Genomic DNA, 27,207 nt, shown 5'->3' on the forward strand with positions numbered 1-27,207 from the left:
CCACAGGTATCCTATATTATATCTCCACTCCCTGAGAAAATTTAGGGGTCCACCCTCAATCTAGGATGATCTCATCCCAAGACTCTTAATTACATCTGCAAAGATCCTATTTCCAAATAAGGACACATTCACAGTTATGGGAGGTTAAGCCTTAGATGTGTTTTTTGGGGGAGATAGTTCAATTCACTACACCACCCCTAGGCTGATGCTTACCACATTCTTAAATCCAGCATGAAACTCGCCCTTGAATTTGTCTCTAACATCACTACTTACCTGTTTAATAAATATCTCAAATTTTATGTGTTCATAATAGAACTCTTGAGTTCCCCAAACATTTTCCTCTCTTAACATTCCCAATCTTAGCAAATGGTGTTACCATTTAACGTGTTCCTTCGGTTAAAACCTTTGAAGTCAGTCTTCAAAGGGTTTTTTGTTTTGATTTTTACAGCAAACCATTAGTACACTCTCAGCTCTACTTTCTTTCTTTTTTTTTTTTTCAAATGTTTACTTATTTTTGAGAGAGACAGAAAGTACAAGCAAGGAAGGGGCGGGGGGGGGGAGATGCAGAATCTGAAGCAGGCTTCAGGCTCTGAGCCATCAGCTCTCTCAGATCTACTTTCAAAAAATATCTTGACTCTGACAGCTCCTTCCCTCTGTACCATTACTCTCTATTCCAAGCCACATCCTCTATCTCCTCACAAGATCTCTTTATAGGAATAATCTACCTGATCTCTTTGTTTCTATTCATGTCCTCCTTTTAGTCATTTGTTCTCATAGTGGCCAGACTGACCTATGAAAATATAAATCAAATCTTGTCACTCTATATTCAAAACCAACCAATGGCTGCTCATCATATTTGGAACAAATACATAGTTTTCATGACGTCATAAAAGGGCCCACATGACCTGGGTCCTGCCTACTATGTCTCTGAATCTAGAACCTGCTATTCTCTTCTTCTCACTGAGCTCCATCCTCAGTGGCCTCCTTGCTGCTCCTTAACACATGAAACCAGTTCCACTCCAGTTCTTTGTGCTTACTCTTGTCTTTACCTGGAATGCTCCACCTCCAGATAGTCACCAGGCTTGTTCCCTCACTTAGCAGTTCTCTGCTCAAGTGCTTCTTCCATTGTCTAAAATAGCATTCCCAATCCCTCTCTCTTCCCTTATTCTGATTTAGTTTTCTTCATAGTACTTATCATTGTCTGGCATTATATTAACCTGATATTAAAACAATTGTTTATCTCGGGCACCCTCCTACACTGTTGGTGGGAATGTAAACTGGTACAGCCCCTCTGGAAAACAGTGTGGAGGTTCCTCAGGAAACTAACAATAGAACTCCCCTATGACCCAGCAATAGCACTGCTAGGAATTTACCCAAGGGATACAGAAATGCTGATGCATAGGAGCACATGTACCCCAATGTTCATAGCAGCACTCTCCACAATAGCTAAAACATGGAAAGAGCCTAAGTGTCCATCAAAGGACGAATGGATCAAGAAGATGTGGTTTATCTATACCATGGAATACTACATGGCAATGAGAAACAATGAAATCTGGCCATGTGTAGTAACATGGATGGACCTTGAGGGTGTTATGCTGAGTGAAATAAGTCAGGCAGAGAAGGACAAATATCATATGTTTGCACGTATAGGAGGATTAGGAGGAACTTGACGGAGAAACAAGGGGGAGAAGAAGGGCGGAAATGATGGGGGAAAGGGAGAGAGGCAAACCATGAGAGACCCTTGAATGCTGACAAAAACTGAGGACTGATGGATGTGGGGGGGAGGGGGGATGGGCATGGAGGAGGGCACTTGTGGGGATGAGCACTGGGTGTTATGTGGAAACTAATTTGACAATAAACTATTTGTAAAAATAAATAAATAAAATAAATAAATAAACACATTTAAAAATTTAAAAAAAAATTTTAAAAAAACCCAACTGTTTATCTGTCATCTCTTCCCTCTATTAGCATATAAGCCACATAAGCCTAAAATTTTTATTTTGCTCACCAATTTACTCATGATGCTCAGAATGGTGCCTGGTCTAGTTGCTCATTAACTATGTGATGAATAAATGAACAAGCAACTAAAATGATCTCTTAAAATTAAAGCAATGTAACCACATTAAAAACTGATATGAAAATCACATGAAACCAGTTGCAGATAATGCTAAGTGCTCTGGGAAATAATGAAAAAGCATTCATATGAGAATAAACATGAACTCTTCCAAAACAATTATTTCCCCAGTAGTTATAATATTTGCTCTAGGAATTCAGTTTTTAAGTTTGCCAAGGGGTCTATTTCTTACACATATTGATGCAGAGATGTTCCAATAACTTTCTGCCTTACAAAAGAAGAACTGTAAGGCAAAACATAATTCAATGTAACTTTAGCAATGTTTTACTGTGTTTAGTACCATAATACTTCATTAAACAGGTTTCACTTCAGTTTTATAAAATTCTAATATATATTCATTATTATCCTTGAAAAAGTGTTTATAACAGTTGGTGTGAGAAAGATAGATGATACAATGGCAACCCAGACCAGATGGTATCAGAGATTTGTGGGCTTATAGCATGTTTCTGCTGCTTACCAACTGTTTGACCATGAGCAAGTTTTCTAAGCTCAGTTCCTCCTCTATAAAACTGAATAATGTCACCTGCTTGACAGGATACTTGTGTTTAAAACATATGGCACAGTGTTACTACACAACTCATTTCACTTGAACTGAGAGATTCTGTGAACCAAATTAGACCCCCTAAAATATGAAAATGTTTAGTTCATAAAGCAGATCTTCTGGAATACCTTTCTCTGGGAATATCTATGTGCTTCCACATAAGGAAAAATGCCATGCAAGCAAATAGCTTATTTTTTTAATGGTGGAGAGTACAAAAATTATCAGAAATATATACTGAGAGGCTGATATATGTATCAGAAATATGACTGAGTGGCTCAGTTGGTTAAGTGCCTGACATGATTTTGGCTGAGGTCAAGATCTCACAACTCATGAGTTTGAGCCCCACATTGGGATCTGCACTGACAGCATGGAGCCTGATTGGGTTTCTCTCTTTCCCTCTCTCTGCTCCTTATCTGCTTGTGCATGCTCTCTCTCTCTCTCAAAATAAATAAACATTAAAAAAATAATACATAGTGAGCATCTATGTAGTCTAGTTTCCTACCACGTGGTCTAGCATATAGAATTTACACTACTGACCATGAGCACTTTACCTAACTCAAAAGATTAACTATAAATGTCTGCTGAGCAAGAAATTAGTAAACTAACTAACAAAGGCAGTGACTGAATTTTTAATGTATCTGAGTAGAAATTCTTAATAGTTACAGGAGTGTTTGTTAGAAGAATCAATGTAGTCTCCATCGTGAGGTTGCCCTCAGAATCCTAGTCTGCCCTCTCACTCTAAATCTATGAGTGGTAGCTGGCACAGTGCATTAAACCCATCAAGCCAAAGTAAAGACCCCTCCTTCCACCCTACCCCAGCTCCAACCTGACCCAGCTAAAATCTTCTTTCACCTGCAGTTAATCTAATAATTTGCAAATGAATGTGAAAATATTTTTATTTTTATGTTACATTATTAAAATACTCAAAATAATTCTATTATAATTCTATGTGTTATGAAGTTTCATTAATTCATATTAGTACAGGCAGAAGTTTGGGTTTCAGAAGCCTACTGATTGTTTTCTAGGTTTTTCATTCCCTATAAATTATGTACAATAAAATAACAAAGTAGTGTCCTTTGAATCTTTACAAGAGGAAAATAATTTCTAGCATTCGGTTAGTAGTTTAGAGTTATCTTTCCAGATAAATTTATCTTATTATAGCAACTTTTTGAGGTAAGGTTTATGATAACTTCATTTTATTTTCTGGATGAGGTAATAAGGCTCAAAGAAGTTAAATGACTTGCTCAAGGACATACAGCTGGGAAGTGACAGGTCTGCTTCCAAGCTCTCTGTTCTTTTATGTACACCAATGAATAAAACAATTGAGAAGCGGTCTAATGAGGTGGAAAGAGTAGTAGATGAGGAGGGAGGGGCTACCACAAGTGCACTATGTGGTCACAGCCATGTTATTCAACAATGTAAATCACCAACATCTGCATAAACTTTTCATCCCAAAATAGAGCCTCTCAACAAACCAATCTCATAGTATTCTGGTGAAACTAAGAATATGTAAGAGCACTTTAAAATGTTAAGACAATGATACAGGGAAAAATGTATGTAAAACATTATATAATTCTAATGACAAGGAATTTGACCTTGTAAATAGTATAGCCAATCCCCTTAAAGTTTTACTAAAAATCCTCATTTATTCAGTAAAAATACTTTTCACAAATGATACAATAGATAAGCTTGAGCTTTCTCTAGCCACAAATGTGTTACATTCTACTATACAGGGAGAATAACTCACCGTTACATTTGTTTTAATATAAGACATATATAAATATATCCCAGCATTATAGTAATATTAGTTTCATAAAAGGTTTTATTTTTAATATCATTGAACAAACATAAACTTCTCAAGTATATATTCAAATATACCCAAATCCTGCCCAGTTAAAAATGGCCTATCTATGTCAAAGAGGCTTAATTTAGTACAAAGTCATGACTTCCTAAAATAGATCATCTCTCAGAAAACTATATAATTATGTACCTCGGTGGATAAGATTATATTTCAGATACCTTGAATAAAGAATGGCCCTCTATTATCTAAATAGGTCATCATCATTAGCTAAGGGCAAAACTTCAGGAAAGCTGAAGTGGTGGAAACAGGCTACTTGCATAGGCAGTGAAATCAATCCTAAAGACCAACAGGGTAACAGATGTCACAACCAGATTAATCTCAGCATCCCAATGCAAATGTCTTTTATATGACAATTTCCCAATTATTAAAGTTACAAAAGATCAGAATGAAGAAAAATGGAATAGTATAAGGACCTCTGAGAAGGCTATTCCTCCATAAAGCAATAAGAACACTGGCAAAAATTGTCAATATCAACTTTTTCAGAACTCTCAAATTAACCAAAAGTTTGTAACAAACTGAGGAGCATTTATTCAACAAAAATGGCTGAATCTCAGTGAGATCAGCAAGAATTTGTGGTGTTTGAACTTTTCCAATTCCCATTCCCCTCTCCTTAGCTCTACAGTAGTCTTGAAAATGAAAATCCCCCAAATCACAGTGAAAACTAGCAGCCAACAGCCAATGGAGGGGACAGAATAAGGTTAGAATACACCAAAAATATCATTTTCAGAGAACTGTAATTATTTACCCTCTCTAGCAATTCTCTGAAAACACCTATTTATAGAGCTTTTCTGAATTTGATCTGACTCAGAGTATACTGAGCATAATAGCCTTTTACCCAGGAAACATGTCAAAAACAGTGGCAATTATTTAACATCACAGCTACTTCAAGCAGCAATAAGAATTGGGGCAGAAGAAGCTGACCAAAAACTTACAAGGAAAAGCTAGGGAATGAGATGGCGATAAGGATCACTGAGGTTTGTATATATGTACAATTTAGAATCTAAAAGTCTACCTGCATGCCTGGGGATGTGCACATTCTCAGGAAAGATGTGAAAAGACCCCAGACTCTCACCTCTGGCTAACCTTAAGCCTCTACACAAGCAGGAAGTGAAAGTTAAGGCAGAATTGTAAGCAGCCTGCTATTGAAGGCATATTCCAAAACTCACATCAAGACCTTCACCAAATGCTGGGAGACGTATTTGCCTTGTAAACTTAAGAAAATCTCTGTCCAGTTATTAGCTGACTAATAAGAAAATTGAGCAAAGGCTCTAATGCCCATACACAATAAAGAATACAGACTTTATAGATTTATTTCAGGGAAATTACTAAGCAAACAAATATCAACAGCAACACAAACAAACATTGGAAGAGGAGAGGAATCTGATTTTTAAGTGTTGCCACATTATATTACTTAAAATGTCCTATTTTCAATGGAAAAGCTACAAGATACGCAAATAAAGTATGGTCCATACACAGGAAATAACCATTCAATAGAAAGTATCTCTGAAGAAGCCCAGACATTGAACTTACTAGCCAAGGACTTTAAATCAGCTATTTTAATTATGTTCAAAGAACTTAAAAATGCCAAATCTACATAATTTTTTAAAGTACAAGCATAATATTATACCAAATATAGAATAAAGAGATGGAATTAGTTTTAAAAAAAAAAACTAAATAGAAATTCTGTAGGTGAAAATTAAAATAATAAAAATAAAAAATTTCCTAGACAGATTCAACAGAAGATCTGAGTAGGCAGAAGAATCAGCCAATTTGAAGATACGTCAATTGGGGTGGTTCCTCCCACCCGAGAAACGGAAAAGAAAAACAAAAAAGCTATAAAGAAAATAAATGAACACAGCCTCAGAGACCTGTAAAACACATAAAGCCTACTCAAATACACTTCATGATAGCCAGAGATGAGAAGAAAAAAAGAATACTTGAGAAAATAACACCTGAGAATGTCCCAAATTTGATGAAAAACATTAATCTAAACATCCCCAAACCCCAACAAATTCCAAAAAGGATAAAGTCAAGGAGATCCACACCTACACATATCATAATCAAACTCTCAAAGACCAAGAGAAAATCTTGAAAGCAGCAAGAGAGAAAATATCCATCATATTCAAGGGGGTCTTCAATGAGATTTACAATTGATTTTTCATCAGAAAACCACAGAGGTCTCAAGGTAATGAGATGACATACTCAAATAATGGTGGGGGAAGAGGAAGACTATCACTAAGAATTTTCCTTCAAAAATTAAGGAGCAATTAAGACATTCCCGGATAAATAAAAACTGAGAATTCCACACTAGCAGGCCTGCCCTACAAGAAATACTAACTAGAGTCAGGCTGAAAAGAAAGGGCAATAGACAGTAACTCAAATCCATACAAATAAATGAAGAACACTGGTAAAAGTAGGTATGTAATTAAAAGAAAATATAAATGCATTATTAGTGGTTTATAACTCTTTTTTCTCCTTTCTGATTTAAAAGACAACTGCATAAAGAAATAGTTATATTTGTTGCTATAGTTGTGATGTTGATAGGTATGTGATGTATAAAGATGAAATTTGTATAACAATAAAAGCACATAGCAAAGGGAGGGCATGGGGCTATATAGGAGGTAATTTTTGTGGACTGTTGAAATTAAGTTGTACTGGTATAAACTATATTCTTAGAAATGAAAATGTTAATTATAATTCCATGGCAACCAGTAAGAAAATAATTTTTAAAATATTAAAATAAATGACAAGGGAATTAAAATCGTACAGCAAAAAATATGTTTTTAACAAAAAATCATTTCTCTACTCCTAATAAAGAAATAGACAAAAGACATAATACATACAGAAAATAAACAGCAAATGACAGATATAAATTCTGCCTTGTCAGTAATTAAATAACATGGAAATGGATTTAATACTCTGGTCAAAAGGCAGATATTGGAGAATGGGTTTTAAAGAATGATCCAACCACACACTGTCTACATGAGACAAATTTCATGTTCAAAGACACATATAGGTTGAAAGTAGATGACGGAAAAAGATAAACCTGGAAAACAGTAACGAAAAGAGAGTTGGAATGGTTATACTTATATCAAACAAAATGAATTTTGAGACAAGAATTGTTACTGGACACAAAAAAAGGACATTTTGTAATAATCAAAGGCCAATCCATCAAGAAGACATAACAAGTATAAATGCTTCTAACAACAGAGTCCCAAAATACATAAAGCAAAACTGACACAATTGAAGGGAGAAATAGATAATTCATCAATAATAGTGGTAAACTTAAATATCTCAATTTCAATACCAGAACAGCCAGACAGAAGACCAGTATTTGAGTAGCACAATAAACCAAATGGACCTAACAAGTATCTATAGAACTCTATAACCAACAACAGCATAATACACATTCTTCTCAAATGCACGTGGAACATTCTCCAAGAAAGGTCACATGTTAAGCCATAAAACAAGTCTCAAATTTTAAAGGATTGAAATGTTACAAAGGAAGTTCTCCAAGCAAAATGAAATGAAATTATAAATCAATAACAGAAGTAAATTTGGGAATTTTACCAACATGTGCAAATTAAGCAACACATACCTAAATAACCAAAGTTGATGTCACTGCTTTTTTACCAAAGCTGTAATTACAAGGAAAACTAGACCTCTGAATCAGATATTTTAAAAATACTCAAAGAATGACTAGAAAGACACAGAAAGTAAATGGAAGTCTCTATTTGTCAATCCTAATACAACATATTCCTTTCCACCATATTCTAAGGCCTTTCCAGCTTCTTCTTTCTCTATTAATTCTTCTACCACTAATGAAAACATACAATGTGAACTCTACTGGTTTGGGAAAGAATTCACCCTCTCCCGTTAGAGTTTCAGTGATGTTCAGGACTAGTCAAAGCCACAGGATAGCAACACACCAAAATAGATCTCTGTGGGAGACATGATCACCATGCAAACTACAGATAGTTCTCAGGGTTCTCAAGCATAACAGTGTTATGGAATTTAAAAAATTTTTTTATAGTTTATTTATTTTTGAGACAAAGAGAGACAGAACATGAGCAGAGAGGGAGACACAGAATCTGAAACAGGCTCCAGGCTCTGAGCTGCCAGCACAGAACCCGATGCGGGGCTGGAACCTGCGAACCACAACATCATGACCTGAGCTGAAGTCAGACGCTTAACCAACTGAGCCACCCAGGCGCCCCTGTGTTATGGAATTTAAATAGGGATGTGAAAGCAAATTATTAAGTTCCTTGAGACTAGCAAGGAACTTTTAGTAATTAACCCAAGAATCATACTTATTAAGAGTCTTCAGGCAACAGATTAATTTGTCCTTCTTAGCAATCACCATGAAGGAATCAGTCAGACAACTAAATGGCATACAGTGGCACTGAATGTTTTCTCTTTCCTGCAAAATTATTAATTACTTGAAAAATTACCTGCCAATTATCTGCCAAACTTACAAAAATCTGTCCTCAGAACTACCACATATAGAATATGAAAAACTATCTATATTCAAACTAGAATATGAAGGCCTATCTTTGACAAAGCAGGACTTCTACTGAACCACAAGAAATGAGGCTCATTTTGATAAGTTCATGAACATTTAGATGGCAATTTCTAAGTACTACCTAATAGTAATAGGCTTATAAAATAAGCCAGGGTTATATTAGAAAAAAAAATTCAAATTTAACTTTCTGGATACAGATTTGTAGCATACTATTACCAATCCATGACTGAAACTTAATGTTGTATTTCACTTATGCTGTAACAACATGCTGTTAATACTATCAGTGAGATTATAAAGACTGATTTCTTTCTGGTAAACTGATGATTCCCTCCACCAACATTAATTACTCCCACCTGATGTTATGCCATCACATGAGAGTTATTGCTTTGGATTATAAATGAATCTTGTTTTGAGGAACCTGAGGAGTGAGATATAGTCACTGCCATTAATAATCCCTTCCATACAGGGGGGCCTGGGTGGCTCAGTCCGTTAAACATCCAACTCTTGGTTTTGGGTCAGGTTCATGAGACTGAGCCCTGTATTGAGGGCAGCTGTCAGCACAGAGCCTGCATGGGATTCTCTCTTTCTCTCTGCCCCTTCCCCTGCTCGCATGCATGCTGTATCAAAATAAATAAACATTAAAAATAATCCCTTCCACACAAAAAGAATTAAATATAACATGAATATGTTAAATCAGTCTCAAGAAATGAGGACATTTTCTAGAAATATTCATTGGCCAATTTTATTTTAGTTTATATTTCTTATAAAATTCAGAATATATAAAACTAAAAGACCCTCTGTTAGCTGTTTTACTATATTTGAAGTTGTGAGGACATAAGGCAGAGGCAACTGCAACCATCTTGCCCCCTGTGAGGAGAATCTATCTGAGAAAAGAACTACCTCCAAGGAGACAAAACTAAAGACTAATGAAAGTAGAATCAGAGATTAGGGGATATCATTTGTACTCCTCCATGAAGTATCATCTCAATTTAGTGTGGACTTTTTAGGAATGTGATCATGCTGCACTTGCTAGATCGTGCTGCACTAATAAAAGTGTACCTCTGTTCCCATCAGATATTGATGGCTTTTTCTTTCATAGGACAAAGAAGGTTGCTGAGACAGGGGTGTTATAGTATCATTTTTGTAACTAGACTCCAGCCCCAATCCCTAATCTGGCTTGTCCACATCACTGACACTGGAAAGAGAGCCCTGGTGACGGTCCTCATCTGGCTATCTGTAACCTCCACCTCCTTTGTTTCAAGCACCAATGTCAGGGATATTGGAGGAAGCCACAAAGAAGTACAACAACCACTAATGAAGAACTCTGGGAAAGTGTAAGAACTAAACACACAAAGACCAAGGTGTGAGAGGAGCTGAAAATGGAAGAATTGGCTGAAAATGTCTATATGATGTTGTTAGACCTCCAGACCCTTTTCTCTATCTTGCGTAACCACATAGTTTACTCCTCCTTGACCTCAGCAGAATACTGAAAATTTACTTTCAGAAGAGGATATAGGGACTCTGGACTCAAGAAGACCTTTAGGGGCGTCTGGGTGGCTCAGTCGTTAAGCATTCCACTTCAGCTCAGGTCATGATCTCATGGTTTGTGGATTCAAGCCCCACGTCAGGCTCTGTGCTGACAGCCAGCTCAGAGCCTGGAGCCTGCTTCAGATTCTGTATCTTCCTCTCTCTCTGACCCTCCCCTGCTCACACTGTCTGTCTGTCTCTCTCTCAGAAATAAATGTAAAATTTTTTTAAGACATTAAAAAAAAGACCTTTAGGAATGCCATTATAAAAACAGAGGGATTCATTAAAAGTCTACATGCTAAACAGTGAGAACCACCCCAGGTCCCCCTGACAACTCTACTCTTCCTCTTCAGTCTGAGACCACTGGACATCAGGCTTATAATAGACCAGCTCAGGTGGAAATACTTGTAGCATCGAATAGCAGCTAAGGAAGGCTCCTAACAAAATGGCCAGCCCAATCACCCTATGACAATGCCCATTAGTCAATGAATCTCATTCCTATATAAATAGAATTTCTGTCAGCTTATTAGTGCTCTAGTCTTGTAAGTGAATGAGCAGCAAAAGATCACCAATCATTTGAAAAAATAAGATCTGACATCAAATACAATGACCAAGAAAACTGACCAGAAAAAAAAATGGATTCAGAAACATTGTAGATTACACAAGGAAAGTTTCAAAAGAATTCTCATTAAAATCTTTAGAGAAAATAGCATACTTGCAAAGCCAAGAGGATGATGCTATTTCAAACAATAAAAATAACAATCACAAAGTGAGAAAATGCTGTTGGGACTTTTTAAATGATATCAGAAATGAAAAATTAATTAGAGGAGCTGAAGATAAAGTTGAGTAACTTTTGCAAAAAGTAGAGCATAGAGACAAAGAAATGCAATAAAAAAGGAGTTTTTTTGAAAAGAGTTAATCCAGGAGTTCTAACATGCTAATAATATTAATACCAATTAAGAGAACATGGAAAGTAGGGGCAATGAGTTATTAAAAATAATTCCTAGAATTGGAGAACAGGCATCTCCACATTGAAAAGATACATCACTGAGTGCCCTTCTGTAATGACTTTAAACACACAGACATACACACACATAGACCCATTTTGAGGTCTCTGAAGATAAACTGTTATTACCCAGCTCCCAGAAAGAAAAAAATGAAAATATCAGCATAAATAAGAGCTTTTTCTGAATTCTAAAATACCAATAACAGATAAGCACTGCTTTTATAATATGTATTTATGTCAAATAATTATAAGCTAAATAATATTTTACATGCATTAGGGGCATCTGGGTGGCTAAGTCAGTTGAGCTTCTGAGTTCAGCTTGGGTCATGATCTCATGGGTTTGTGAGTTCAACCCCACATCAGGCTCTCTGCTGTCAGTGCAGAGTCTACTTTAGGTCCTCTGTCCCCCTCCCCCGATGCCCCTCCTTCCCTCTCTCTCTCTCTCTCCCTCTCTCTCAAACATAAAAGAAAAATATTTTACATGCATTAAAAGGGCTTCTTATTTTAAAGAAACAAGACATACGTGAAACAGAAAGAGTTTTCACTGGGAGTATATTCAGGCAATTGTTTTAAGAACTAGGGGGACTATCTGAATTTTGTAGCAGCAGTTTATTTTATTCACTTTTAAAATAAGTAGTTCATAAGGATTAAAAATATGTTTCCTTAGATTTCACTTAAACTTACATGTATTTATATAGGTTTTGACTATATCCACTATTTTTCTTTCAGCATCTTCAGTTAAAAAAATCTAACAATATTAGTAATGACTAATTAAATTAACAATGAAATTAAGTTATGAGACTTTGTATTACCACGAAATATACCCAAACTGTTGACATTTTAAACTAATCCTCTTTAATCTTAAAGGCCACATACTCACCTTGAGGATCAACTTCTTTAGCTAGCTTCAATGCATCTGAGTTTGCAAGATCCGTGTTGGCTGGGGTAACAGCCAAAATCAGACAGTTCTCCCGAGTGATGAACTGCATAATCATTTCTCTGATCTGATATTCAATATCTGGTGGCTGATCTCCCACGGGCACTTTAGTAATTCCAGGTAGGTCAATAAGTGTGAGATTTAACACTGTGTGGAAAAAAAGAGTCTTACATTTACATATACCCTGAATGCTAAAAAGAAATATCAATAATGAAAATTCATCAATCTCTTTAGTGGAAGTAAAACAAGCTCAGCTTTATATACTGTGTTAAGTTAACTCCACCTCATGTGTAGAATAGAAAGCATAGAATACAAAATGACTTTGTTAGCTTTCTTTATTTTGATGACATGATCATACTATGCCAAATAATTATTTTAACATAATTTGAGAGAAACTGATTTGCATATCTAAGAGAGAGCTGTCATATCTGTAACTAGTGTGTTATAATTCAAACACTGAACAATAAGTGCATATGCTGTCTGTCAGTGTTGTACACTGCCTTCAAATTGTATAAAAATTCTTAGGGTAAGATTTGTCCTCCCCTTCAAAAGCATCACATATTATCTAGAGAGGGTTAGCTACTAAGCCTTCTGGAAAGCTCCTAGCTATTTGTGGTACCATGAGCTTACTGCAGGCTATGTGCCCAGACTCATGGAATACCATGAGGAGGGCGGGAAACTACCCCTGAGTCAGTGACCCCAGTTGCAGCCTGGCTGTTATTCTCTGCACACAAGGGTGGCGCCAAGATGAAAATCTACCCCACTGAAAATTTAGTCAGAATAGAGGCTATTCCCTATAACATACCATGAACTGGTTATCTAATTTATAAGTTTCTTCTGATAGTCTGAAAAAAAATCATAGTTGATTCCTCAGGAAGAGAATAAACAGATATATACAGGGCTATAAGAAAATCCAATAGGAGAAGATTCAACCGCAGTACCATCCATGTACCTCTAAGATTCTTGCTAAAACTGAAAATATTTAAAATTGAAAGTTTTCATGCATATCTCTTAGAAATTCTAAGAGTTTAAAATAAAGAAAAATTTTAAGTGATTTACTCAATTCTGATCCTTTTAAAAGTCATCTTCTTCTGCCTTCCCATAGATCTGTAAGTTCTTTGGACCATACCATTTATGGTAGTATCCAAATACTATCCTAGAAACCCAGTACTTTTTAAGAGAACAAACCATCTTCTGCACAAATAATGTATGTCAATTAATGTAAAGATTTTTGAGGACAAAAGTTTAGAATTTTGTTATTTTCCTTACCATGTGGAGAATAGACTCGTAAATTAATGGGTATGGAGGAAATGCCTTTATTCATTCCAGTCACTCGATCTGTTTCTGCTTCAATCTCATGGCGAACTTCATCAAAATCTGTAAATTTTTTTCCTTTGCAATGTAGAAATTCAGCATATTCTACAAAAGACAAATTTACACAACTTAAATTCCATGCACTCTTGCAATAATTATAAGGAAACAATGTTTCTTTAATTACAAGGCAAAGCATCCAATATTGTCTCCATAGCCATTAAAATGAGAGAATACAGCAGCTACTAAGAAACACAGCTAACACTTTAGAAATATTAAACGTAATACAAATGCTAAGAATGCTAAATTTGCTAATTTTCAGATAAGCAATTAAGTACTAAGTCAGCTCTTAAGTCATCTATTCTATTAAAAATTTAAAGAGAATGTTGGCCCTCCAAATGATAAAGCAAACAGCATTTGACTGTCAAAGAAATTAAGTCGAGGGTGCATACAAAGCCTACTTAATCTTATTACCAATATTATTAGTATGTCCTTTTTCAATATCACCACTTTATTAAGAGGGAATGCTAAGTTATATAAATGTAGCATCGGAAAGCAAGATAGTTTAGAAACAAAATTCACTTAATTCTTTAAAGATAAATGATATATGGAATATCTTAGCTTTAAAATATACTATTCAAGATACCACACCAACTTGTGTAACTGAAAAGATAATTTCTCAAGAAAAATAGAGTTTTAGATCACAGGAAATATTTAGCTGCAATCTAAAAAAAGTTAGTATCTGTAGGAAGTAGGAAAAACTCTAAGCTATATATTAACAGAAAATTAAGTTTCAGTAACATCTTACTAACTATTGTACTATCGATTTCTATTCCTGCTTCCAGAGGTGTCAGCTATATGATAGCACAACTCAAAAAGGAAGCTGATACTATTAGACTTTATAAAATAATTACATTTGGAGGTACATGGGTGCCTTGGTTGGTTAAGCACCCGACTCTTGATTTGGGATTCTTGACTCAAGGTCATGAGATGAAGTCCCTCCTGGTACTCTGCACTGAGTGTGGAGCCTGCTTGGGATTCTCTCTCTCCCTCTCTCTCTCTCTATCTCTCTCTCTCTCTGCCCCTCCCCCGCTCACACTGTCAGCTCAGGCTCCATCCACACAGTCAGAGAACAGCCCAATGTAGGGTTCAAACTCAAGAACTGTGAGATCATGACCTGAGCCAAAATCGTTTAACCAACAGAGCCACCCGAGCGCCCCTGGAACATGTTTCTTAATGATGGTATGAAATCTGCTTTCCTTTGTCCATGTGTCACTTTTGAAAAAATGGCAGGCTAAGGCTTGAGTTCATTGAGTTCATTCCTCAATGGTGTAAATATACACAATAAAGATTCAAGAGGCCTCAGAATTCTGGCCTGCAGAGATTACTGCATCATTGGGCATGTGCTCTCATGTTTGCCCTCATAGGTACCATTTTTATTAGCATATAAATTGCCAGAAGACTGAGCCTTTATTTTATTTACCTACTAAATGGGTTGGCTGGTATCATGTGAACATAAGAGTTTAAAGATAAGTAGAGGATAAAACAATAAGAAAAGTAAAGAGGAACAAAGGATGTCAGATCTCAGAAAACAAAAATTAATATTAAAAATGAGTCATAAATAATTTATAAGAAATGGAACTGTAATTTTTAAATTCAATACATTTTGTGTAAAATGAATACTTGAGGATTCACAGCTATCATAATTATTACTTTCATAAAATTAATAAGCTTCTGGATCAGGGACTACATTTTCAATTATGTTACTATCAATAATTCAAGTGACACAAATGTAGACTTCTTTTGTTGCCACTAGAGGGCACCTACTTACTTTCTCTGTAGGAAACCAATGCCCTTCCAGAAAGAGGCAAAATCAATGCAATTTTCAAATTAGATTTAAATTCATTCATGGACTCCTAAAAATGCTTTTATTTTGAAATTGAGATATTAGAATTATGCAGTACAATCTCAAACCTTTGTGTCTTTTTAAGGATAGGTCCCCACAGAAAGATTTAGAGATGCTGGTATTCATTTATTTATTCAACTAATATTTTGAGCTCTTACTATTCACCAAGCACTATTTTAGAAATTGCAGAGGAGGAAGAAAAATAAGTGCCTAATCTCATGAAGTTTAAATTTGAATGAGATGAAACAGTATACAATGTGGGTGTGCCAGGTGATAAGTCCTATGGAGAAAATTGAATAGTAAAGGAGTTATTAAATGCTAGGGCAGGAGGATTGCTTTGTTATATGCTTTGGTTGAGGAAAGTTTCTCTGATATGATAAAGTGATATCTGAGCAAAAACTGAAGAAAAGAAGGGAGCAAGCAATGTTTTATATAGGAGTATCCCAGCAGAGTACCTGAAGTTGGAAGCATACTGGAAGAAGAGCAAGGTCAACATGCCTGGATCACAGAACATATGGGAGAGAGAGAGAGACAGGAGATGAGGTCAGAGCTGTGGTACAGACCTGGATTGTGTAAAGCTTGTGAGACCTTAAATTTTACTCTGATTGAATAGCAGACCACTTGAAGGGTAGAGAGACCTGATGTGACTTAGGTTGGTTGGCTGGTTTGTTGGTTGATTGGTTGGCTTTAGTTTATATTAGAGAGAGAAAGTTCACTGTGTGAGTGGAGGAGGGGGCAGAGGGAATCCCAAGCAGGTTGTGTGCTCAGGGGGCCCAGTGCAGGGCTCAATCCTACAACCCCGGGATCAAAATCAAAGAGCTGGACACTCAACTGACTGAGCCAGGTGCCCCATAACCTAGGTTTTAAGTCAATAACTGTGGCTACTGTGTTGAGAACAGACAATAAGGACTAAGATAGGAAGCTGGCTACTGGGATAATGGAAGTGAGAGATGATGGAGCTTGGACAAGGGAAGCAGCACTAGGAGTGGAGAGAAGTGGCTAAATTCTAATGTACTTTGAAGGAAAAAAAACAATAGGAATTGCCTATGAATTAAAGGTGGGGTATAGGCAAAAGAGAGGAATCAAGAACGACTTTCAAGGAGTTTGACCTCAGCAATGGGAAGAACTTTGAGACTGAAAGGAAGAGGATGGGGAGATGAGGGTTGGGAATTAGGAGTTTGGATGGGGATCTATTAGGCTTGTGTTGCCCACTACACACCACCCTTGTGGAGAAACAGAACTGTTGCTAATGGTTGAGGGTTGCACAGATGTTAGAGATACCACTCACATTCACAGTCATCTGTTAAGTGTTTGTTTATTCTGAAAAATTTCCAGAAGATGGCAGTCAAGTGCTTGAGGAAAAGAGCAGCTTTTTCTAATTAGCACAAAAATGCCTTTGGGGCTAGACACATTAGTCTTTGATCTAGGGAGAAGTCCAAGCTAGAAATATATATTTGGAATTCATTAAAGTTAGGCAAGGGGATGAGATCACTACGTGAGAGTTAGACAGGGAAGAGGCCAGAGTACTAGGCACTGGGTGTTCCAATGTTTAGAAGTCAGGAGATAGAGTGAGCAGGAGTGGTCAACAAGATAGAGGGGAAACCGAAAAAAAGGTGACCCAAAGCCAAGTATAAAGAGTTTTTTCTGAAGTTAAGAGACATTCCACTCCATCAAATATTGCCAACATGTCAGATAAGATGAGAACTAAGAATGGATCACAGAAATGGGCATCTTGAGGGGCGCCTGGGTGGCTTAGTCAGTTAAGCGTCCGACTTTCCCTTAGGTCATGATCTCGTGGTTAGTGGGTTCGAGCCCCGCGTCGGGCTCTGTGCTGACTGCCAGCTAAGAGCCTGGAGCCTGTTTCAGTCTGTGACTCCCTCTCTCTCTGACCCTCCCCTGCTCACGCTATCTTTCTTTCTCTCTCCTAGAAATAAATAAAAATCTTTAAAAAAAAAAAAAGAAAAAGAAAAAAAGAAATGGAAATCTTGAAAGTTCTTCAGGAGGTTGACAAGAGCTGCTACAGTGGAGTGGGGTGGCTGATAGCCTGATTGGAATAGATTTAGGAGAGAAGGGGAGAAGAAAAAGTAGAGACTGATTGTAGACATTGTTTTAAGTTTTTGTTGTAAAGGAGAAGAAAGAAGTGAAGGGCAGCTAGAGAGGGATGTGAGGTCAAGGGAGGGTTTTATAAAGATGGGTAAATTAGCATGTTCATAGGTTGACAGTATTAATCCAGTACTATGGAAAAGTTGGCAATGCAGAACCAAGGAAAAACAAGTGCTGATCTGATATCTTAAGGAAGGGACAGGAGGCATCAGAAAGAAACATCCCAATTCCTCCAAGGGAACAGAAAAGAAACAGAACAATGAGAGTTGACAAACAAACGAGTAGAAGTGATGGTGGTGAAATTCGTTAGGTGAGAGTAGGGACTTACCGTATTTGTCTAAAATCATTTTAGGTCTTAAAAAAATATTTCTGTATATATTCTCACTGGTTAGACTCTACAAATACTATTATTTCTACCACAAAATATGTAACACACACACACACAAACAATGATCCCAAATGAGTGACCTAAGAGTAACCATCACAGGGATGTCAACTGGGTCTAATCTATGTCCATCAATGGGACTCAGACCTGCCCAGCATATTAGAAGAACCAGTGGGCAAGAACCACAAAATCATCTTTTCTGTAGGTCCCCAAGAACCTCTTAGAAGGCAATTGATCCTACAGGATGGAATTCAGGCAAAACTTACTCTGAGGTGCCAGAAGGAAGCTACCTATAATCTATACCTACCCAGTTCTGGAGTAGCTATCTACCCACTAACAGTATAGTGATAGACCACACATCTTACTTTCTCATTAGACAAACATGTTATAGGGGTGCCTGGGTGGCTCAGCTGGTTAAGTGTCCGATTTCAGCTCAGGTCATGATCTCACATTTCGTGAGTTTGAGCCGCATGTCGGGCTCTGTGCTGACAGCTCAGAGCCAGGAGCCTGCTTCAAATTCTGTGACTCCCTCTTTCTCTGTCCTTCCCCTGCTCGTGTGTTCTCTCTCTCCCTCAAAAATAAATAAACATTAAAAAAAGAAAAATATGTTATAATTCATAGCTACAGGTTTATATTGCCAATAAAGTGTGTCTCACTAGCAACAAGATAAGCCAGTCCTGTCATGGGATCCCTGCTCCCTACCAAGCAGACTATAAACAGGCGGATAGGAGAGGTGGCATGCATGTTTTTGAACTGACCACAGTTGCTATTGAGGAGGATTATCAGTCAGCTTATATCATCACAGAATCTTAAATGAATCTTTATTAGCAATGCAAATTTTAAAAGTTGACAGCTTTACTTCTCTGCTGTCCAAAAATACAATTGTAGATGAAAATCTTAAAAGGATGATCACAAGAGTAATCCATCACTTACTCTACTCACCTCTAAGAGAATGTTCACCTGAGTTTTGGGGATGAAGGAAATTCTAAACCTAAACCAAAACCTACAGAACAGGCTATACTAGCTGATCAACAGCTAGACTTTTTAGAGCTAGTAAATGTATGTATTCTGAGACATTTACACTATGGTAAACTAATATGTCTGAAGATCTAACAATCTCATCTTATGGCTGAGATATATTCTTTTTCATAAAAGATACAGTATGCAGTGGCACACCTCCTCTTGGCATGTTTTCAGTGTTCCTTTCATTCTAAATGCTTGGTGGTTGGGTGCATGAAATGGTCTCTTCCTCAAAAAATCCCAGACTCCAGCCCAAGTTCCACCTGAATAAAAAGTGATTAAATTTCTTAGCCACAAGCTCATATAAAAGATGAAGTTTATGTGCACATTAGCACTGAAACCCTGATAATGCATCCATGAAATTCTATGGTCTCAGTATAACTTGTCTGGCTGAAGTTCATAGTATGTTTTCATTTTTGCAAAATAAGACTCTTAGTTTTAAAAATCATTCCTGTTTCTCCATCATTAAAAATAGCCAACATTTGAAGCAAAGATTAAGATACATTTTTATATCAAAGAATGATTGGGGGGGAAAAGAAGAGTATTAAAAAAACAGAGCTATCACCCTTTATTTTTATTTCCCTGTAAAAGATTTTAGCACTGTCATTCCTAATGGTCATGAAAAACAAATCATGCTAGGTGAAACAACTGACAAGTTGTTTGGGGGAAGGATGAAATGGTTGATGCCTGGGCAGCATTCCAATCATCTGCAAAAAGCACAGCATGACCATAAGAATTTAAATATTTCCAATATGCCCTTTTCATGTGGAAAAACATGCATATATTTCAATTAATCAAGGTTAAGTAAAAAAGAATAGTTATGGAACACATGCACATAACCTTTGTCAATCTTTAAGAACTGGGGTCCTCAACATCCAGATGGCCAACAGACAGATGAAATGATGCTCAGCATCCCTCCTCATAAGGGAAATACAAATCAAAACCACACTGAGATACCACCTCATGCCGGTCAGAGTGGCTACAATGAACAAATTCAGAGACTATAGATGCTGGCAAGAATGTGGAGAAATGGGCACCTTCCTACACTGTTGGTGGAAATGTAAACTGGTGCAGCCCCTCTGGAAAATAGTGTGGAGCTTCCTCAAAAAATTAACATTAGAACTCCCCTATGACCTGGCAATAGCACCGATAGGAATTTACCCAACGGATACAGGAGTGCTGATGCATAGGGGCACATGTACCCCAATGTTCATAGCAGCACTCTCAACAATAGCCAAAACATGGAAAGAGCCTAGTGCTCATCAACTGACAAATGGATCAAGAAGATATGGTTTATCTATAAGATGGAATACTACACGGCAATGAGAAAGAATGAAATCTGACCATGTGTAGCAATGTGGATGGAACTTGAGTGTGTTATGCTGAGTGAAATAAGTCAGGCAGAGAAGGACAGATACCATATGTTTGCACATATAGGTGGATTAGGAGGAACTTAACGGAGGACTGTGGGGGAGAAGGGGGGGAAGTAGGGGGGGAGAGGGAGGGAGGCAAACCATGAGAGACTCTTGAATGCTGAGAACAAACTAAGGACTGATGGGTGTGGGGGGGAGGGGAAGGGGGGTGATGGGCATGGAGGAAGGCACTTGTTGGGATGAGCACTGGGTGTTATATGGAAACCAGCTTGATAATAAACTATTAAAAAAACGAACTGGGGTCCTCAATACTTTAACTGTGATCTTATTTCTGAAGTATTTTTTTTTTAAACATTTATTATTGAGAGACAGAGCAAGAGCAGAGGAGAGGCAGAGAGAGGGGGAGACACAGAATCTGAAGCATCCTCCAGGCTCCAAGCTGTCAGCACAGAGCCCTATACGGGGCTGGAAATCACAAACCACGAGATCATGACCTGAGCCGAAGTCAGACACTTAACTGACAGAGCCACCCAGGCACCCCTGAAGTGTTTTAATAGCAATGTTTTGTGAGCTCCAATGAAAATAGAGCACCTGAGTCATATAAACAGGGAATAGTTTTCAATGCAACCAGCTATAAAGTATCTATGTAGGACTATATTTAAAAATATATTTCTTTAGGGTGCCTGGGTGGCTCAGTTGGTTAGGCATCCAACTTCAGCTTAGATCATGATCTCAGTCTGTGGGTTCGAGCCCCACATCGGGCTCTGTGCTGACAGCTCAGAGCCTGGAGCCTGCTTTGGATTCTGTGTGTGTGTGTGTGTGTGTGTGTGTGTGTGTGTGTGTGTCTTTGCCCCTCCCCTGCTCGCTCTCTGTCTCTCTCAAAATAAAGACAAAAAATAATTAAATTTTTTTTTCCTCAAGGAAAGAGGCCACATTTTACTCATCTGTGTTTCCCTAATGCCTATTATATTTAGAGTAAAGAACATCTGTGGGTTTCTACCTGCTTCTTCAAAGCAGTCCACTTTGCATACCACTGATCAGTGTCAGTTTTGGGGGGAAAATGCTTTAATTAACCCTACAAATCATTTCAGATTGAAGACAAGATCCTAGAAATGTGGCTGAATAGGTCACAGGGTGAGTTAATATGAATTATATAGACCCAGATTTGAAGCAAAACTCAATTGTGTCCCTAAGATAAACATGGGAAGTCTATCAATCAGGAAAAAAAGGAAATCTAAAATAGCAAACAACCTGAAAGAGTTCAGCAATGGGTGAAAAGTGGAAGTCTCAGTAGAAGGGCACCTGGGAAGATGGTGGCAGTGGACAGATTCCTAGATGTGGAAGTCCTGAGTCACAAGTATGAAAAGTGAAAATGCCAGCCCAGGGCTACCTTCTAGAGACAAATAAATGCAGTCTTGAAAGTTTAAAAAAAAAAAAAAAAAAAAGCTGGAGCTTTCCTGTGTAGGTAGGTGTTCTCAAGGCCTTAGTTCCTCCTGGAGTGGTTGAGCAGAAGGTACTGGAGGTACCCAAAGGCTGGTCTGGCATCGGTGGCCGGCTTCCAATAGGAATGGAACCCAGAGATTGAGGACGTGTTCTTTGCAGGGAAAGAGGGAGACGAGAGTCCCGTGATGCCCTGATTTGCCAGCACTGGGGAGCCTGTCAAAGTCAATGAGAGTCTCTCAGTTTGGCTTCTGGAGAGCTCTGTGCAAACTCATGATATTAAAAACATTTACCCCTGTGGATAATAAGATGTTCATGCCCTGAATCACAGCCAGTCATACAGCCTGCTCTTCTGTACCCCAACCAAAGTCTCTACAAGCTGGCAAATGGCTTCTCCACTGACCTACTTTTCTGCTGCTCTAATCTTGCCAGCTCTGGTAGTCAGGAATCCTGGTGATGACACCCTGCATAGGGTCTCCCTTGGGCCTCTCTGGAGAATGACTGATAGGAGGGCAGGATTGCCTAAACTCTGTGGCAGCTCCCTGGAATAAATGATGGGCCTTATTTTTGACCAATGGGTTCAGATTGGTAAAAATGGAACTTAAACGCATTTAGCCGATTTCCTCTCCACCCCAGCCCCCACTACCACTAAATGTAAACATAAATCTATGTAATAAATGTACAGATAGCAAAAAAAAAAAAAAAGGCACCTGGGTAGCTCAGCTGGTTAATGTCTGACTTTGGTTCAAGTCAGGATCTCACGGTTCTGTGAATTCAAGCACCACATTGTGCTCTCTGCTGTCAGCACAAAGTCTGCTTCAGATCCTCTGTCCCTTTCTCTCTCTGCCCCTCCTCACTGTTCTCTCTCTCTCTGTTTCTCTCCCTCTCTCTCAAAACCAAACATTGAAAAAAGAAGAGTTAACAACAACTCTAGGGTGGGGTGGGATTAAATAGGGCCAAGATTTCATGTAGACAAAAGGTGGGTGCCAAGCAGGTATCAGAGATCAGATGCAAACACTAGCCTTTAGGATCAGAGGCAGAGGAGGAGATCAAAACAGAACTCCAGACTCAAGTGAGCCAGAAGATACCAGGTAGAAAACCAAGACACAAGCTGAGTCACGGAATGAAAGAATAGAGACTTTTTCATAAGATACAAAGTCAAAGCCACTTACATGGACTTCAGGGTGAAGAGAGGTTAATATCAATGCTGCCTTGATATTTACAGCTCAGTAATGGCCTTTACAGTTTTCTTGCGTAAGAGCTGAGCTAGTTCAAAAGCCTAGGTTAGGCTGAACCTGCTAGTGAAGGTTAAGTGTCCCAGATAACTGAAGTAGTAGTGCTGGCACATGAAACCAAAGCCAGCCAGCACTTGACAGAAATCCCTCAGCAATAGGAACCTATTTGAAATATTCTACAACATGTATCCAAAATAATCAGAATCAGCAGCTGTAATATCTAAATAGCTCGATTTAGTTCCATATTTTTTCAAAGGATCTTGAAGAGTCTAACAAAAATCAACTCTATTTCATTCTCATGGTTTTCATGTGAAACACAAGCAAGAGATAAACTATACTCCAAACACAGAAGCCAAAAAATAAGCATGTTAATCACTCGGCCAAAAAATTGCAAAATGAATAATTATTCTAAGTGTCAGCAACCTCTCACATTGTTTTCCTCTTCTACCTCAAAACAGCCTCTTTTTATGGACTCCCATTACTCCAACTTTCCTGACTTTTCTCTTTCTTCCCTGATTACTCTTTTCCACATTCTTCGCCCACTGCTCCTCTTCTTCTCTTCTACATTTCCAAATATCAATTACTGCTATACTTCCCTCTCTAGACCTTCTCTTCTTTGTCATCTCTATTGTCTCTCTAGGTGATCTCATCTACTCATACACATAAATATAAATTCGAACTCATCTCAAGCACTCATTTTCCCCCTGAACTTCTTGTATCTAATTCTAATGCTTGTTAGCATTTCCACTTGGATGTCTAATAGATATCTCAAAATTAGCATGTCCAAAACTAATCTGTAATTCTCCACTGATTTCTCCTCCCATCATCCATACCTGCTCCTCCTCGCAGTCTTCCACATTTCATTTATTGATACTACCATTGAATCTGGTGCTCAAATAAAAAACCAGAGCTATTTTTGCATCCTTCTTTTCCTGGACTCTCTCAAACTTCTTCTCACTGCTTCAACTGTGGCCATCCTCCTACTAAGCTAGCACCACCTCTTACCTGAACTACCATAAAAGCATCCTAACTGGTCTTTCTGATACCACTATTGCTCCAATGAATCCATCCTTCACTAATCAATTAGAGAGATCTTTCTAAAACCCTATGTCAGACCATGTCTCTGTCCTTTTAAAACCTTTGGTTAGTTTTCTAGTGCAGTCAGAAATATCTAAATTCCTCAACCCGGTATTCCAAGGCTTAGACAGTCTGGCCCCTGTCGACCTCTATATCTAACACTATCCCCACCTGCCAGGTTCAAATCACTCTAGCCGCAACAGCCTCCTTTCTGCTCAAGCACACCAAAGCCATTCCCACCTCAGGGCCTCTCTACAAACTGCTCCTCTTCTGGAATGACCTTTTGCCAGACCTCTGCATGTGGGGGGGTCCTCTCTGTCACTTACAGACATCACCTCTTTAGTGAGCCTTCCTTGACCAGGCAAAGAAAACCAGCAGCTTAGTCACACTCTATCACATCATTCAATTTATTTTCTTTAGTATAGATAATCATGATCTGAAGTTTTTCTTGTTTTTTGTTGCCTCTCTTTATCCACTGGAATATAAGCTCCATGAAAACAGGAACATTAGCTGCTAAACTCCAAAGTGCCTAAAACAGTGAACTGCATCTACTAGACACTCAATACATGTTTGTTGAATTAATGAATAAAATGAATGGGTAAGTAAATGAATGAATCAACATATAAACACTGGAAGACATGAAGTTTGTGGATGTGGAGAAGAAAATTATCGCAAACATGACTTTTGACATATTCAGTTTGATATCTTTGCAATATTCAAGTAGAGTGTCAAGAAGTCAGCTGAAAACATGGGTTTGGAGTTTAGCCCAGGAGCTATAAATTTGAGAGTCATAGGCATATAAGTTGTATACATAAGAGATTGCCTAAGGGAGAATATGAAATGACATAGAAAGGATCCTTAGGTAGGTGCAGATTTTAGAAGCCCGGTAGAAGTTAATGCATCCATGAAAGAGGCAGAGTGGCCAGAGAGATAGAAGGAAGACCAGAAGTATTTGGCATGGTCGAAGCCAAAAGAATAAAGTATGGTTCAAGAAAGAGGAGCAACTGATAATGTTAAAAGATGTTGAAAGGGCAAGGTAAATACTGACAAATGGCTATAGGAATTTACAGAAATTAAGCATGTTATATAGTTTCCTGTACCCTTAAGTTATGTTCTGTAAGTAGTCTGGGATATTTATTATTTCAATGATTTTTGCCATAGGTTGCTCCATTAAAAATTGTTTTATCTTTTTTTATCTTATTGAGTTTTTAATTTTAATTCTAGTATAGTTAACATACAGTGTTATATTGGGTTCAGTGTACTGTTTTATCTTTTTTATTATTTTTTGTGGGTGTCTCTTCTCTTGCTATCAGGTCTATAATTGTCACTTCTTACGTTAGCAATGCTCTGCTTTTAAGAATATACTCATTCTAACTTGTAGCTTTATATTTTACCCTAGACTGAAGTCCAGTAACTCAGTATACATGGTCTGAGTCTAAAGAATGGAAAACCTCACAATAAGACCATGACCCTACAATGCTTTAGATCATAGACTGTAATATTATTTTTGACCACTGAAGGCTCTTTTTGCCTTCTTCCAATAATCAACAAAATTTAGAAACTGGAAATATAAAAAGATGTTTTCAAATAAATATGTTATTACAATGATATTTAAGAATAATTGAATATAAAAATTCAGAAACAGCAAATGCTGCAATGTCATTTCTTGTTTTAATAACACAAAAAAGAAAGTCATCTGCCAAGTAAAAATCTATAGAGTGATTAAAAGTGAAATGACTAGACTTGATCATGAAAATTCAAATAATCAAATTTCAATACAAAAAATACAATTCAAAGTCTAATTTACAAAATGAAAACATTATTTTCACATAAAATCTTATACACAAGAAATGTAGCTTACAAATGAGATCTTAGTAGTAATCATACCAAAATTACAAGTATATAAACATGCAACTAAAAAAATATTCTCCAAGAAAATATTTGAGCTCCAATATACATTGCTGGATACATATTATAATAACTGCCTGACCAAAAAAACTTTTTCCATAAGTATGCACTTCTATGCACAAGTTGTAAGCAACAGTATTCCATCTAAATGTTATACAAGATCTTAGCATATTAGTAAGCTCTTCAAATGTCTTCAAGACAAATTCATTTTTTTTTAACGTTTATTTATTTTTGAGAGACAGAGAGACAGAGCATAAACGGGAGAGGGGCAGAGAGAGAGGAAGACACAGAATCTGAAGCAGGCTCCAGGCTCTGAGCTGGCAGGACAGAGCCTGACGCGGAGCTTGAACTCATGGACCACGAGATTATGACCTGAGCCGAAGTCAGAGGCGGTTGACTGAGCCACCCAGGTGCCCCTTCATGAAAAATTCTTTAAAGTCATGAAGGGTCAGCTAGAACCATAGCCAACTTAACTTTTGCATATGGTAAGGGTATAAATAGAAGTTCACTTTTTACATATGGATATTCAATTTATCCAATGCCAATTGTTAAAAATACTATTCTTTCCACTGAATTGGTTTTATACCTTTAACAAAAATCACTTGTCTATTTATCTGTAGGCCCATTTTAGACTTCATTATCTTCTGTTGGCCTAGTTGTCTATCTTTAATGCCCATGTCACACTATCTTGATTATTGCAGCTTTATAATCAGTATTAAAATCAGGTAATGTTCATTCTCCAACTTTGTCATTTTTTAAAGTCGTTTTGGTTATTCTGGTTCCTTTGCATTTCCTATGAATTTTAGAGCCAGCTTGTCAATTTCTACAAAACAATGTAATATTTGAATCTATGCCAATAGCAGTCTTCATAATATTACTCAGAAAAGGTTTCCTTCCCTGACCAACCTTGTATATACACAC

At 37.4% G+C, this 27,207-nt stretch overlaps 1 protein-coding gene across 1 annotated transcript in view; it reads right to left on the bottom strand.

The window, feature by feature from the left end:
• Positions 1-27,207, bottom strand: part of LOC120223949 (dynamin-3) — a 413,439-nt gene that overhangs the window by 250,759 nt on the left and 135,473 nt on the right. Inside the window, exons 3-4 of the mRNA XM_039222176.1 lie at positions 13,798-13,947; positions 12,472-12,675 (exon numbers count right to left, since the gene is read on the bottom strand). Coding sequence (XP_039078107.1) covers positions 12,472-12,675; positions 13,798-13,947 — 354 coding nt within the window. The remainder of the gene's footprint in view (positions 1-12,471; positions 12,676-13,797; positions 13,948-27,207) is intronic.

Source organism: Hyaena hyaena, unplaced genomic scaffold, assembly GCF_003009895.1.
Source record: "Hyaena hyaena isolate Hyena2069 unplaced genomic scaffold, ASM300989v1 scaffold_1075, whole genome shotgun sequence".
Classification (NCBI taxonomy): domain Eukaryota; kingdom Metazoa; phylum Chordata; class Mammalia; order Carnivora; family Hyaenidae; genus Hyaena; species Hyaena hyaena.